The sequence below is a fragment of the Lepidochelys olivacea genome (assembly GCF_965140295.1).
Source record: "Lepidochelys olivacea isolate rLepOli2 genome assembly, chromosome: 25".
Classification (NCBI taxonomy): domain Eukaryota; kingdom Metazoa; phylum Chordata; order Testudines; family Cheloniidae; genus Lepidochelys; species Lepidochelys olivacea.
In genome coordinates this window covers 4932739-4945616 of record NC_140435.1, presented here as the reverse complement: position 1 = coordinate 4945616, position 12878 = coordinate 4932739, and the positions used below count along the sequence as shown (strand labels likewise).

Below are 12878 nucleotides of genomic sequence, written 5' to 3'. Positions count from 1 at the left end.
TGCCAAAAACAAACTTGTGTCATATGCGTTACTCGAGTCGATATCATCGTCAGAATCCTCACTGTCACTTTCGATCATAAGGAATAACTCGACTGCCAAACATGACGTGCTGGTGAGACTCATCAGCATACTCCTCAGCAGTTCGGGCTCCATTCCCGCAGACCGAAAGGGAAGACAGAGCGCGTTGTACAAAAACCGCTGAAAGATGGCGCCAAATGTGGACAGAAGCAAAGGGAATGCTGGGATGCGAACCGATGCATCACGGGGCATTGGGACAGGACCCAGAATGCCCCGCACCCCCTGCCCCCTTCCCACAGCGCCAGAATGGGAAGAGGTGCTCTGTGGGATAGCTGCTCATAATGCACTGCTCCCAATGCTGCTGCAAGTGCTGCAAATGTGGCCACGCCAGTGTGCTTGCAGCTGTCATTGGGGACTGACTGCACCGCTTTCCCTACTGCGCTCTCGGAAGGCGGGTTTAACTCAAAGCGCTCTATATCTGCAAGTGTAGCCATGCCCTTTTGTCAGCTGAGGCTGGTACGTAAAATCTTCTCCTTAACGGTAACTCCCAAAGATTTATCCTTTTTTCAGAATGGTTATCGTCTCCCATTGTTCTCAGTGGGACTGAAGTCATGAGCTACCCTCAGTTAAGCGTCTTTCAAAACGGCCAGTGCTTCCCATTGTTCCCAGCAAGAGTGAAGCCAAGCTGCCTTCAGAGAAGATGTTGACCACCTATGCTGTCAGCAGGCTGAGGGAAAAATCTCTGAGGAGCAGCTGAAGAGAGAGAGCAGCCATGTTTGCTCAAGGGTTCTTGTGGCCTTAGTCCCCTGAGAACAAGAGGTGGCAGTCATTTTGAAAGTGCAGTTCTACTCTGAATTCTCTGTAGTAAAATATTCTTCAGCCTCAGCTGTAGAAAACATTTTTGGTTTTGCAGAGTGACAGGGAAAAATGACTACTAATTCTAAACGAAAAATTCTTCATATGCCACTTACAGACAAGATTAGTGAGTTTTAACTACATGGGAAGTTTCAGACATCTGTTTCATTCCTTATGGCCATGGGAGGGGCAGGGGGGAAGGAGATCTGACATATTCTACATTTTTTTAAAGACCCATTTTAAAAATAATTTTAATTGCTATACTAATCAATGGATTTACTTGTAAATTCTCAGAAAATTCATTCTATGCTCAAAGAGTACGAGCTGTAATTTTGGGAAAGATAATGCTCTATTTTCCTTACATAACAAAGAGACTGAAGCCCTCTTTTAAGTGCAAAATTCAACTCAATGAGGATCTGCAACTGTTGCCTGCAGAACACTGCCTAGTTCAACTGAGATGCCAAGTTATATTATCTAACCCACTATGAGGCCAACATTTCCCATAACGTATGCATGAATGTGCGCACCCCACCCCAGTCCCTTCACATAGACACATTGAAGATAAACTATTACACACATTGGTCAAGAAACATTTAACTCTATTTGGCCAAGAGAGTAACAAAAACAAGAAATACATTTCCATAAAAAAGTAACTACCCTCGGACTTCAGAGGCAGGATCACAATGCTGTTTATTACCACCGAGTTCTAAGGAGATACTAGTACAGCATGGCTATTCCGAGCTATTGCTGTGTTACACAGTGAAAGTCTGAAATGTGAGCTGGAGGTCATATTACATACAAAAATGTATGAAAAAATATGGATTTTAAATAAAGAATTATCACAACTTGAACTTTTTACAATACATTCTTGCTGAGATTTCCAAAGTAGTCTAGGAACAGAGACATCTTCCACGAAAATTTGTCTAGATTAATTTGAAAATTTCATGCCATGTCTTCCAAGGGCCACCCCACTCCGCTGACTCCTTCTTCAGGAAACTCCTTTCTTCCTGGTGAGGTCAGTCCAAAGTACCTAGAAATTCAAAAGGGGCAAAGGCAGACAGCACAGATAGACATGAACGAACAGTGGAAACTACTTTACAAGCAGCCAAGGGAAGATGCTGTAACTTATCAAAGCTTAACCAGATCACAAAATTCTAAGAACAAATCTCCCTGAAAGGTATTTCATTGCTGGTGTTCCACTTCACACCTCAATTCAATGTTTTGAATGCTGAATTTCAAATGTTACCAAGACAAGTGGCACATTTCTAGTTGGGCCACTAGCTATTACTAAACTGAAGTCAAAACAGAAAGATCTGCAAATATCTGCTCTCCCTCTGTCAATATGGAGACAATGTATGCAAAAAATTAAACCAAAATTAAACCAACCAGAAACTCACCTTCCAGAAAAGCAAACTCATCAATAACTTCAATGGCATTATCTGTAAAACAAAGTGAATTGAAAACAATTGGCATAGATAAACCAATTCAAGTGCAGAGATATTTTATACACATCAGTATATGATTTTAACAATGACTTTTTAAAAATAGGTTTATTCAGTTTGGAGACTATGGGGAGGGGAAGGGGAATATTTTACAGTGTAATATTTGGCAGAAGAGAACTTTTTTCTTTTCATTTCTGGGAACAAGATAATACGGTTTTAAATCTGTACCCACAATGCCACAAAACACATGGAATCGTCTGGAAAGAGCCTTCAGTCAAATAATATTATTGACAAAGGTTAGCATAACAAAAATGGTCTTCTTACCCAAGTCTTTCCTTTGCAGAGTTTTCCTTTTTCCTTGTTGAGCATACACATAAGCATCTTTAGCTATGGTTTCAACAAACAACTCCTACAGGATGGAAGAGACAGATTGTTACAACAAGTGAAAGGTGTGACTGCAACCTGTTGTTACAAGCACAGTTGAGCTCTGAAGGATTAAAGGACAAAATTACACCCTCTCCCCCTCTAGATGCTCCCTTTCTATTGATCAGCTCTAAGAATATTCAATGAAACCTTTAAACTAGACAATTACTGCATATCAGGGACAAGTGTTATTATGGTGCCAGGGGCGGGGGGAAGGGTTGTCTTTAGAGGTCCCTGTGTATATCTGGAGATGAGGGAAAGGAGTTTCAGAGTAACAGCCGTGTTAGTCTGTATTCGCAAAAAGAAAAGGAGTACTTGTGGCACCTTAGAGACTAACCAATTTATTTGAGCATGAGCTTTCGCGAAATTTATTTGAGCATGAAAGCTCATGCTCAAATAAATTGGTTAGTCTCTAGGGAAAGGAGTGTGAGTCTTGCTTTTCTTCTCTCTCAAAACATCACACTTGAACATGCAACATACTTTTCTGATTCTGTGAAACAGTTATCCACTTTCATGGATTACTGAGGCCCATGGTTAATATTCCTACCCCAGGACCTGCAACTTGCAAAATTATGACATTTGATGATTTGAGCTTAGCAGGCTTTGCTATCCAAAGTAAGTATTTGTCAGGGATACCAGCTACCAACTGCCCATCACTGCACCTTCTGAGAGCCAGTCATATCTGCACAACTTTCAATGGACAATGTAGAATAACCTATCTATAAGTACCTCCACCTACCACCAAATGAGCTTCTTAGTTGCAGCAAATAAATACATCTTGTACTGTGCCCTGAAGTACATGGAACCCAGGCTCTGACTGATCAGAAGAGGGAACAAATTCCACAGCTAGACACTCTCCACTGCCCAGACACCAGACTACAAGAGCACAATCACTGGAACGGAGAGCAAGAGTAGCTCAGCTGATCTCATCAGGGCACAGAGAGACCATTTACAGCTTATCAATCATAACACTTGGAACTGCAACCAGAAGCAAGCTGGAATCGAGTGCAGAGCAGAGGTGTACAGTGCTCACGTCAGCCTGGTGCACTAAGAAAGTGGGTTGCCACATTCTGCACTAGCTAAAGCTCCCAAGTGCTCTTCCAGGATAGCCTTGAGAACATTATAGCAATTCTGCATGCAAGTGACAACGGATTTCTGCAGCAAAGTCTGCAACCTCCTAGACAGCACTTATAGCCACCACTATTATCTCAAATTAGGAGAGCCTGAGGTTGTGGAATTCTTTGACAAAGGGCAGACATGCACCTTTAACAGAGGGAGTAAACAACCTCCTACCAACTCTCCAGACTCTTCTCCCTTCCAGCATCCTCGAGTTCAGGCTGAGCCTTACCCAGCTCATGATCATCCAGGTCCCTATCTTGGCCAAACAAGGCAATGCAGAGGTAGCATAACCTGCTATAGGGAGATGACAGACAGGACCTTCAGCAACTGAACTGCTGAAGCATTCTGGGCTTCTACAATTTCCCTTAATGGTTTCACAAACACTAAACAGCTAAAGGAACAGGAGTACTTGTGGCACCTTAGAGACCATCTTAATTAATTAGCCTCTTACAGTTGGTATGGCTACTTCCACCTTTTCATGTTCTGTGTGTGTGTGTGTGTATATATATATATATATTTATTTTCTTACTATATGTTCCATTCTATATATCCAATGAAGTAGGCTGTAGCCCACGAAAGCTTATGCTCAAATAAATTTGTTAGTCTCTAAGGTGCCACAAGTACTCCTGTTCTTTTTGCGGATACAGACTAACACGTCTGCTACTCTGAAACTAAACAGCAAGACTGTTGTGCTCTAAAAAGAGAAAGTTTGAGACCAGGTTGTAACTGACAAGGCAAATAATAGCAAGTGGTGATTTTCTGAGCAAGGTTATAAGCACTGCTTGTTAAGGAGAGATTTATCTTGCTCCCTGAGAAGAGGCACCCACTATCCCATTCAGTATTAGATTGGCCAGCTCCCTGCTGGCTGGCAAGAGTCCATCTGACAGGCTGTCATACACCGTCCTGCAGCACGCACAGGCACTTGTTGAGCAGGACCGGTGACATTCAGCTTCAATGCTGCAAATGTGTAACCTGGCAAATCTGCTTCAGGTCTTCTGATCCAATCAGCAAATGTAACTTCTCATAAAACAAGCCCTTAAATGATTGCACCTTTATGGGTACATGTAAAGAGATTTCTATTCTCTTCTGCCACTTTTTCCACGGCACAGGAATGCAGAATTTTTATATGCTACAGTCAGATTCAGAGCAAGCTGATCATCACAGGCCTTCAAGTCAAATTATCTGCCCTAAACCATGGTAACCTGCAACAAAAATCCAGGAAGGGAGAAAAGTGCAGGCTACTCTGTCAGCCAGGAAGAATAAGTGACATTAATAAAATGAAGGAAGCTAATAGATGAGTTAAACAGGATAATTAGTGAGGGTAACTGAAAGAGAGCTGGAAGAGCCCTGAAAGAGACCATAATAAAGCCACACAAGCCTCAGCACCAATCTAAATGAAAAAGTCTCACAACCAAGACAGAAAATGGACTGACTATTGAATGAAAGCGGAAGCTGGATTATACAGCCAAAATCTCTGCAAAAGGGCTGCCGGAGATATTGCTCTCCAATGGGAGCAAGTGACTGAACGAAACATTCTAAGGGTCCTACAAGGCAATTCATTCACATGCTCATTTTGGAGGTGGCATAGAGCTGCCCCACTCAAGCAGAATTGCTCCTGGAATTCTCCAGGACAGAGGCGTGCACACTGGACCGCTCCGTGGGATGGTGCAGTATGCTTCCCCGCTCTGTGTCCAGAGAGTTCTAATGGCAGCTGCAGGAGTCACTGAGTCACGCCCTGCCTACTCTTCATCACCTGTTGGGTTAGTTTGCCTCCTAGGGGATGCTAAGAAGTAAGTTATCTTAGCTCTTGCCTACATTTCCAAACTGGTCTCTTACTGCTCTGCTCCCTAACAATTCCTAGCCACGTCTCTGACAACTGCCTCCTGCCTTTAATGCTCCTGCTATGCATGGAATAACCTCCCTATTCTGGTCTGTCAAGCTACCATTCTCTTGCCATTCAAATCCATCCTAATGGCTCACTTCTTCCACAATGCCCAAGAAGGAAATTAACAACATTATCACTTTTTTAAAAAAATCCTAGTCATTCCCTCTTCTGTTGTTCCCAAAGCATCCTATCTTCTCTGTGTCTCTTGTTTAAACAGTAATCTCCCTGAAGTAGAGACTGTATGAGCTCGGTGTTCCATAAAGTGTTGAGCACACAGTCAGCAGTTAAATAATAATAAATATGCCATAGCCCAGGGGTCCCCAATGCGGTGCCTGCGGGCGCAATGGCACCCGCTGGGGCAGTTGTGCGTGCCCGCAGGATACCGTGCCGCCGAAATGCCGCCGCTGAGCGCAGCTGCAGAAGAACCGCCTGCCGAAATGCTGCCGAAATGCTTCTTGCCACTGCTGCTTCTCGGCAGCATTTTGGCGGCGGGGTGTCTGGCGCCCGCCACAGTCTTCTGGGAATAGGAATATGCTATTCCCACAGAAAGGTTGGGGACCACTGCCATAGCCTACAGCCACAGGCTTCTTATCAGATTAACGAACATCACAAGTCCGTACCTGGGGCACTGAAAGTCCCTTCTCCTGCTTCTTGTAGGATGACAGCCTCCCCACTGGATCAAGTCCAGAATTAACTTCAAATCTTAATCCTCCACTGCATCTATCATCTCAAAGTCATGTTCCTCTGGGACCCAATATTGCTGCTAGTAACAGGCAAACAGTGACAGGGGAAGCTGTACAACCTAAACAGGTTATTTTCAGTTTTGCTTTGCCATAAGAGAGGCATGGACACAGCCCATGTTGTGACACCATCCAAACTCTAGGAGGCTGTTGTGGGGTAGAGGCCAGAAGAGAAGAGGGAGATTTTTTTAAGAGAGTCTTATTTTACATTGCAACCAGAGAAGTTTACTTTAGTTTCAAATTATATATGAAAAGTTCTTCCAGGGGACAATGTTTCCCTGAAATGCAGCTAAATGTGTTAGCAGGATCAGGCTCTGATCTGATCTGACTAAGAATCTCTTGAACACTCAAGTATCAGAGGGGTAGCCGTGTTAGTTTGGATTTGTAAAAGCAGCAAAGAATCCTGTGGCACCTTATAGACTAACAGACATATTGGAGCATGAGCTTTCGTGGGTGAATACATGTTACATCCAACGAAGTGGGTATTAGTCTCTAAGGTGCCACAGGACTCTTTGCCGCTTGAATACTCAAGGGTTTCAAAACAGTCTGGCATCTCTTATTTGGTCTTGTTTATGCGGAGACAGTGGAGAGAACTGTGCTAATTTATGCCAATAACTGGAAAGACTTGCTGCAAATAACTGATTTTGCAAATTGATGACACTGACCAATCTCAATTGAAAAAGCAGATTCTGTACCTTAAAGCGCATTTCTCTCTACTTATTTTGAGAGGGTTTTTACAATCTTGGGTATATGCTAGTAAGTGATCTGTAACGTTTTGTAAAAGTAAAAAAGTTTCAATAGTAAGAGATCTCACTGCTGCCCTATAGGTAAATCATATGTGGAAGTGACAGTTTTATGTGTGAATTATAGAGTGCAGATTAATAACACTACCTAGCTTTTATCTAGCACTTTTTGTCAGTATGCCTCAAAGCACTTTACAAATGAGATCAGTGTCATTATCCCCATTTTACAGATGGAGAAACTGAGTCACAGAGAAGTGAAGTGATTTGCTCAAGATCATACAGCAAGGCAGAGGCTGAGCTGGAGCCCAGTGGTCTGTCCACTGGGCTATACACTGAGATTATGATGGCCTGGCTCTTTGTTGCTTGTGCATGAAAATAAGCAATAATCTGAAATGGACAAGGATCTGTGGGTTACAGTGGGTCACAAATTGAATATGAGCCAATGTCATGATGCAGTTGTGAGAAAGGTGAATATCACTCTGGGGTATATTAACAGGAGCGAGGTATGTCAGACACAGGAGGTAACTGTCCCTCTCTACTCTGCACTGGTGAGGCCTCAGCCAGAGTAATACGTCCAGTTTTGGGCACCACATGTTAGGAAAGACATGGACAAATTGGAGCAAGTCTAGAGGAGAGCTACAAAAATGATAAATGGTTTAGCAAATTTGTCCTATGAGGAAAGATTAAAAAAACTGGGCATGTGAGAAAAAGCGGAGCGGGGACCCGACAAGAGTCTTCAAACATAAGGGCTGTTATAAAGAAGATCGTGATCACTGGTTCTCCACGTCCACTGAAGGTAGGACAAAAAGAACAGGAGGACTTGTGGCACGCTGGAGACTAACAAATTTATTTAACATTCTATGCATCCGATGAAGTGAGCTGTAGACCACGAAAGCTTATGCTCTAATAAATTGGTTAGTCTCTAAGGTGCCACAAGTACTCCTGTTCTTTTTGCGGATACAGACTAACATAGCTGCTACTCTGAAACCTGAAGGTAAGACAAGAAGTAATGGGCTTAATCTGCAGCAAGAAAGATTTAGGTAGGTACTAGGGAAAACTTTCTAAACATACGGATAGTAAGAAGTGGAATAGGCTTCCAAGAGAAACTGTGCAATCCCCGTCACTGGAGGTTTTTAAGGACAGGCTGGATAGACACCTGTCAGGGATGGCCTAGGTTTACTTGCCCTGCTCAGTGCAGGGGACTGAACTTAACCACCTACGTTTCTGTGATTCTAAATTCTTCAGGCTTTGAAGCACAGAGTACTTCAGCCACCAAAGAGCACGCCAGTCAGTTTCACATTGGGGCGGGAACATGTGTTGCCTAAATGACAGCAGGACCTATTGCCGGTGACCAGTGCAAGTAACTGACCTGATGCCAAATACAATATAAATCAACGTGTATCCAAGGGCAGCGGTGACCAGCACAGCTTCACTGAAAAAAGCTAAAAGCTGCCTGGGGCAGGCAGTTCAGAAAGGGAGAGAGGGAGGAGAGGAAAGCCGCAAACAGAAGAAATAGCGGAAGAGAGTCAGAGTGTAACGCAAGAGGAAAAGCAAAGTTCAGAAATAGGACAGACCCACAGCCTCCCCGTGGGCACCCACCCCCAGCTCTGGGTGCTCCCCCCATGGGCACCCCACTTCCCCCATGAGCACCCCACCCCCACTTCTGGGTGCTCCCCCCACAGGCACCCTACCCCCACCCGTGTGTGCTCCCCCCACAGGCACCCCACTTCCCCCATGAGCACTCCACCCCACCTCTGGGTGCTCCCCCCACAGGCACCCCACTCCCCCCACACACACCCCACCCCACCCGTGTGTGCTCCCCCCACAGGCACCCCACTTCCCCCATGAGCACCCCACCCCACCTCTGGGTGCTCCCCCCACAGGCACCCCACTCCCCCCACACGCACCCCACCCCACCTCTGGGTGCCCCCCCACAGGCACCCCACCCCCACCTCTGGGTGCCCCCCCACAGGCACCCCACTCCCCCCACAGGCACCCCACCCCACCTCTGGGTGCTCCCCCCACAGGCACCCCACCCCCACCTCTGGGTGCTCCCCCCACAGGCACCCCGCTCCCCCCACCCCACCTCTGGGTGCTCCCCCCACAGGCACCCCGCTCCCCCCACCCCACCTCTGGGTGCTCCCCCCACAGGCACCCCACTCCCCCCACACACACCCCACCCCACCTCTGGGTGCCCCCCCACAGGCACCCCACTCCCCCCACACACACCCCACCCCCACCTCTGGGTGCTCCCCCCACAGGCACCCCGCTCCCCCCACCCCACCTCTGGGTGCTCCCCCCACAGGCACCCCACTCCCCCCACACACACCCCACCCCACCTCTGGGTGCCCCCCCACAGGCACCCCACTCCCCCCACACACACCCCACCCCACCTCTGGGTGCTCCCCCCACAGGCACCCCACTCCCCCCACACGCACCCCACCCCACCTCTGGGTGCTCCCCCCACAGGCACCCCACCCCCACCTCTGGGTGCCCCCCCACAGGCACCCCGCTCCCCCACCTATGGGCACCCCCCGGGCTGCCGGGCCGAGGGAGAAGGGGACGGCGGATGTGCGCCCCCCCCAGCGCCCGGGCAATCGGCCCCGGACGCCCCTCACCGTGGCCCGGGCCAGGACGAACACGGCCTCCTGGCTGGCCAGGCTCACGTCAGGGTCGGCTTTGACCAGAGCCTTCACCCGGGCCAGGGGCAGCCGCGCCAGGCGCAGCGGGGCCGCGCACAGCGACCCCGAGCCCGGCTCCTCCGCGGGGGGCGCGGCCCCGGCTCCCGCCTCCGCTGCCGCCGCCGCCATGCTGGACACGGGCGCCCAGCGCGCCTGCGCACCGGCCGCCCGCGCGCCCCACCGACGAGACCGCGCGTGACCTCCCCGGGAGCGCGCGCGCTTCCCCCAGGGTCCCCCGCGCGCCCCTTCAGCCCAGGCCCCTCCCCCTCGTGACTCCGGGCCCACGTGTCTCTCCCGCGGGAAGGTGGCGCGCGCAGCCCGGCCCGCTCGGGGGGGCCCCCGGGGGCTGCGCTGTCCGGCCTCCCCAGAGCGGCCGGCGGGGCCAGAGCAAGGGGCGGCCGGGCCGGGAGCTGGAGGGGGAGTGACCGGAGCGGGGCGGGGCGGGCAGCGGGGGCTCCCGGGGCACCGGGGGCGGGGGCTTGTGGCCGGCTAACAGCCATGACAGGCCGGGGCCCTCTCGCGTTCCCCCCGAGCCCCCCGCCCTCGCCCCGAGCCCCCCCTCCCCCCGAGCGCCCCTGAGCCCCCCGAGCCCCCCGCCCTCCCCCCGACTGCCCCCGAGCGCCCCGAGCCCCCCCCTCCCCCCGAGCGCCCCGCCCCTGAGCCCCCCGCCCCCTCCCCGAGCGCCCCCGAGCCCGAGCGCCCCTGAGCCCCCCGCCCTCTCCCCGAGCCCCCCGCCTCCCCGCCCCCGAGCCCCGTGTGCCCCCGACCACTCCCGAGCCCTCCGCCCTCCCCCCGAGCGCCCCTGAGCCCCCCGCCCTCCCCCCGACTGCCCCCGAGCGCCCCGAGCCCCCCCCTCCCCCCGAGCGCCCCGCCCCTGAGCCCCCCGCCCCCTCCCCGAGCGCCCATGAGCCCCCCTCCCCGAGCCCCCCGCCTCCGAGCGCCCCGAGCCCCCCGCCCCTGAGCCCCCCGCCCTCCCCCCGAGCCCCCCCGAGCGCCCCCGCCCCCTCCCAGAGCCCCCCGCCCTCTCCCCGACCGCCCCCGAGCCCCCCACCCTCTCCCCAAGCGCCCCCGAGCCCCCCGCCCCCTCCCTGAGCCCCGAGCCCCCCTTCCCCGAGCCCCCCGCCCTCTCCCCGAGCGCCCCCTCCCCGAGCCCCCCGCCCCTGAGCCCCCCAAGCCCCCCGCCCTCTCCCCGAGCGCCCCTGAGCCCCCCGCCCCCTCCCCGAGCGCCCCCTCCCCGAGCCCCCCGCCTCAGAGCGCCCTGAGCCCCCCGCCCTCCCCCCGAGCCCCCCGAGCGCCCCCGAGTCCCCCACCCTCTCCCCAAGCGCCCCCAAGCCCCCCCGCCTCCGAGCCCCCCGCCCCCTCCCTGACCCCGAGTGCCCCCGAGCCCCCCTGCCTCCGAGCCCCCAGCCCCCTCCCCGAGCACCCCCGAGCCCCCCCACCTCGGAGCTCCCCAAGTGCCCCCGAATGCCCGAGCCCCCCGCCCTCTCCCCGAGTGCCCCCGAGCCCTAGCCCCCTGCCCCCAAGCTCCCCCTCCCCGAGCCCCCCGCCCCCTCCCCGAGCCCCCCTGCCTCCGAGCTCCCCGAGCCCTGAGTGCCCCCGAATGCCCCCGAGCCCCCCGCCCTCTCCCCGAGCACCCGAGCCCCTCGCCCTCTCCCCGAGTGCCCCCTAGCCCCCTGCCCCCGAGCACCCCCGAGCCCCGAGTGCCCCCGAATGCCCCCGCCCCCGAGCCCCCCGCCCTCTCCCCGAGTGCCCCCGAGCCCCCTGCCCCAGCGCCCCCGCCCCCGAGACCCCAGTGCCCCCAAGCGCCCCCACCCCCGAGCCCCCCGCCCTCTCCCCGAGCGCCCCCGCTCCCGAGCCCTCTACGATCGAAGCTCCGAGCGCCCCCGAGCCCTCTGCCCCCTCCCCAAGCGCCCCCGAGACCCCAGTGCCCCTGAGCCCCCCCTGCCCCCGAGCCCCCTACCCGAGCGCCCCCAAGCCCCCAGTGACCCCCGAGCCCTCTGTGGCTGGAGCCCCGAGTGCCCCCGAGCCCCCCCGCCCTCTCCCCGAGTACCCCCGAGCCCCCTGCCCCCTCGCCGAGTGCCTGAGCCCTGAGTGCCCCTGAGACCCCAGTGCCCCTGAGCCCCCCCTGCCCCCTCCCCGAGTGCCCCCAAGCCCTCTGTGGCCAGAGCCCCGAGTGTCCCCGAGCCCCCCCCGAGCTCCCTGCCCCCTCCCCGAGCCCTCTGCGGCCGGAGCCCCGAGTGCCCCCAAGCGCCTCCACCCCCGAGCCTCCTGCCCCCTCCCCGAGCGGCCCTGAGCGCCCCCGCCCCCGAGCCCTCTGCGGCTGGAGCCCCGAGTGCCCCCAAGCCCCCCTGCCCCCTCCCCGAGTGCCCCCGAGACCCCAATGTCCCCGAGACCCCTGCCCCCTTCCCCGAGTGCCCCCGAGCCCCACGTGCCCCCGAGCCCTCTGTGGCCGGAGCCCCGAGTGCCCCCGAGCCCCCTGCCTCCTCCCCGAGCCCCCAGTGCCCCTGAGCACCCCTGAGCCCTCTGCGGCTGGAGCCCCGAGTGCCCCGAGCCCCCCCGCCCCCTCCCCGAGTGCCCCCGGGCCCCCCGCCCCCGAGACCCCAGTGCCCCTGAGCCCCCCGCACCCCCAGTGCCCCCGAGCGCCCCCGCCCCTGAGACCCCTGCGGCCGGAGCCCCAAGTGCCCCCGAACCCCCAAGCGCCTCCGTCCCCGAGCCCCCTGCCCCCTCCCCAAGTGCCCCCGAGCCCTCTGCGGCCGGAGCCCCGAGTGCCCCCAAGCGCCTCCGCCCCCGAGCCCCCTGCCCCCTCCCCGAGCACCCCTGAGTCCCCCGCCCCCCAAGCCTCCTGCGGCCGGAGCCCCAAGTGCCCCCACCCCACAGGGCAGAAGGAGCCCCCGCTGGCCTGCCCCAGCCGTGCCCGCTGGCCCCACCCCTGGGCTGGCCTGAGCACCGCCCCGGCCACACCCCAAGCTCCA

At 54.8% G+C, this 12878-nt stretch overlaps 1 protein-coding gene across 1 annotated transcript; it reads right to left on the bottom strand.

The window, feature by feature from the left end:
* Positions 1–1546: 1546 nt before the first annotated feature.
* POLE4 (DNA polymerase epsilon 4, accessory subunit) lies at positions 1547–10074 on the bottom strand. The gene is made up of 4 exons (XM_084614635.1): positions 9844–10074; positions 2640–2724; positions 2271–2312; positions 1547–1903 (listed from the first exon to the last, which is right to left on the bottom strand). Exons 1-4 carry the CDS (start codon positions 10033–10035, stop codon positions 1890–1892), a joined length of 333 nt encoding a protein of 110 aa, XP_084470761.1. The 5' UTR covers positions 10036–10074; the 3' UTR covers positions 1547–1889.
* Between the last annotated feature and the right edge of the window lie 2804 nt (positions 10075–12878).

Excerpts from the sequence above, each read along its gene's own strand:
- POLE4 (XM_084614635.1), bottom strand. The coding sequence starts at position 10,035 with ATGGCGGCGGCGGCAGCGGAGGCGGGAGCCGGGGCCGCGCCCCCCGCG. Across the intron at positions 2,725-9,843 it reads TCGTCCTGGCCCGGGCCACG|GAGTTGTTTGTTGAAACCAT; the intron begins GTGAGGGGCGTC and ends TCCATCCTGTAG. Across the intron at positions 2,313-2,639 it reads TCTGCAAAGGAAAGACTTGG|ATAATGCCATTGAAGTTATT; the intron begins GTAAGAAGACCA and ends TTTGTTTTACAG.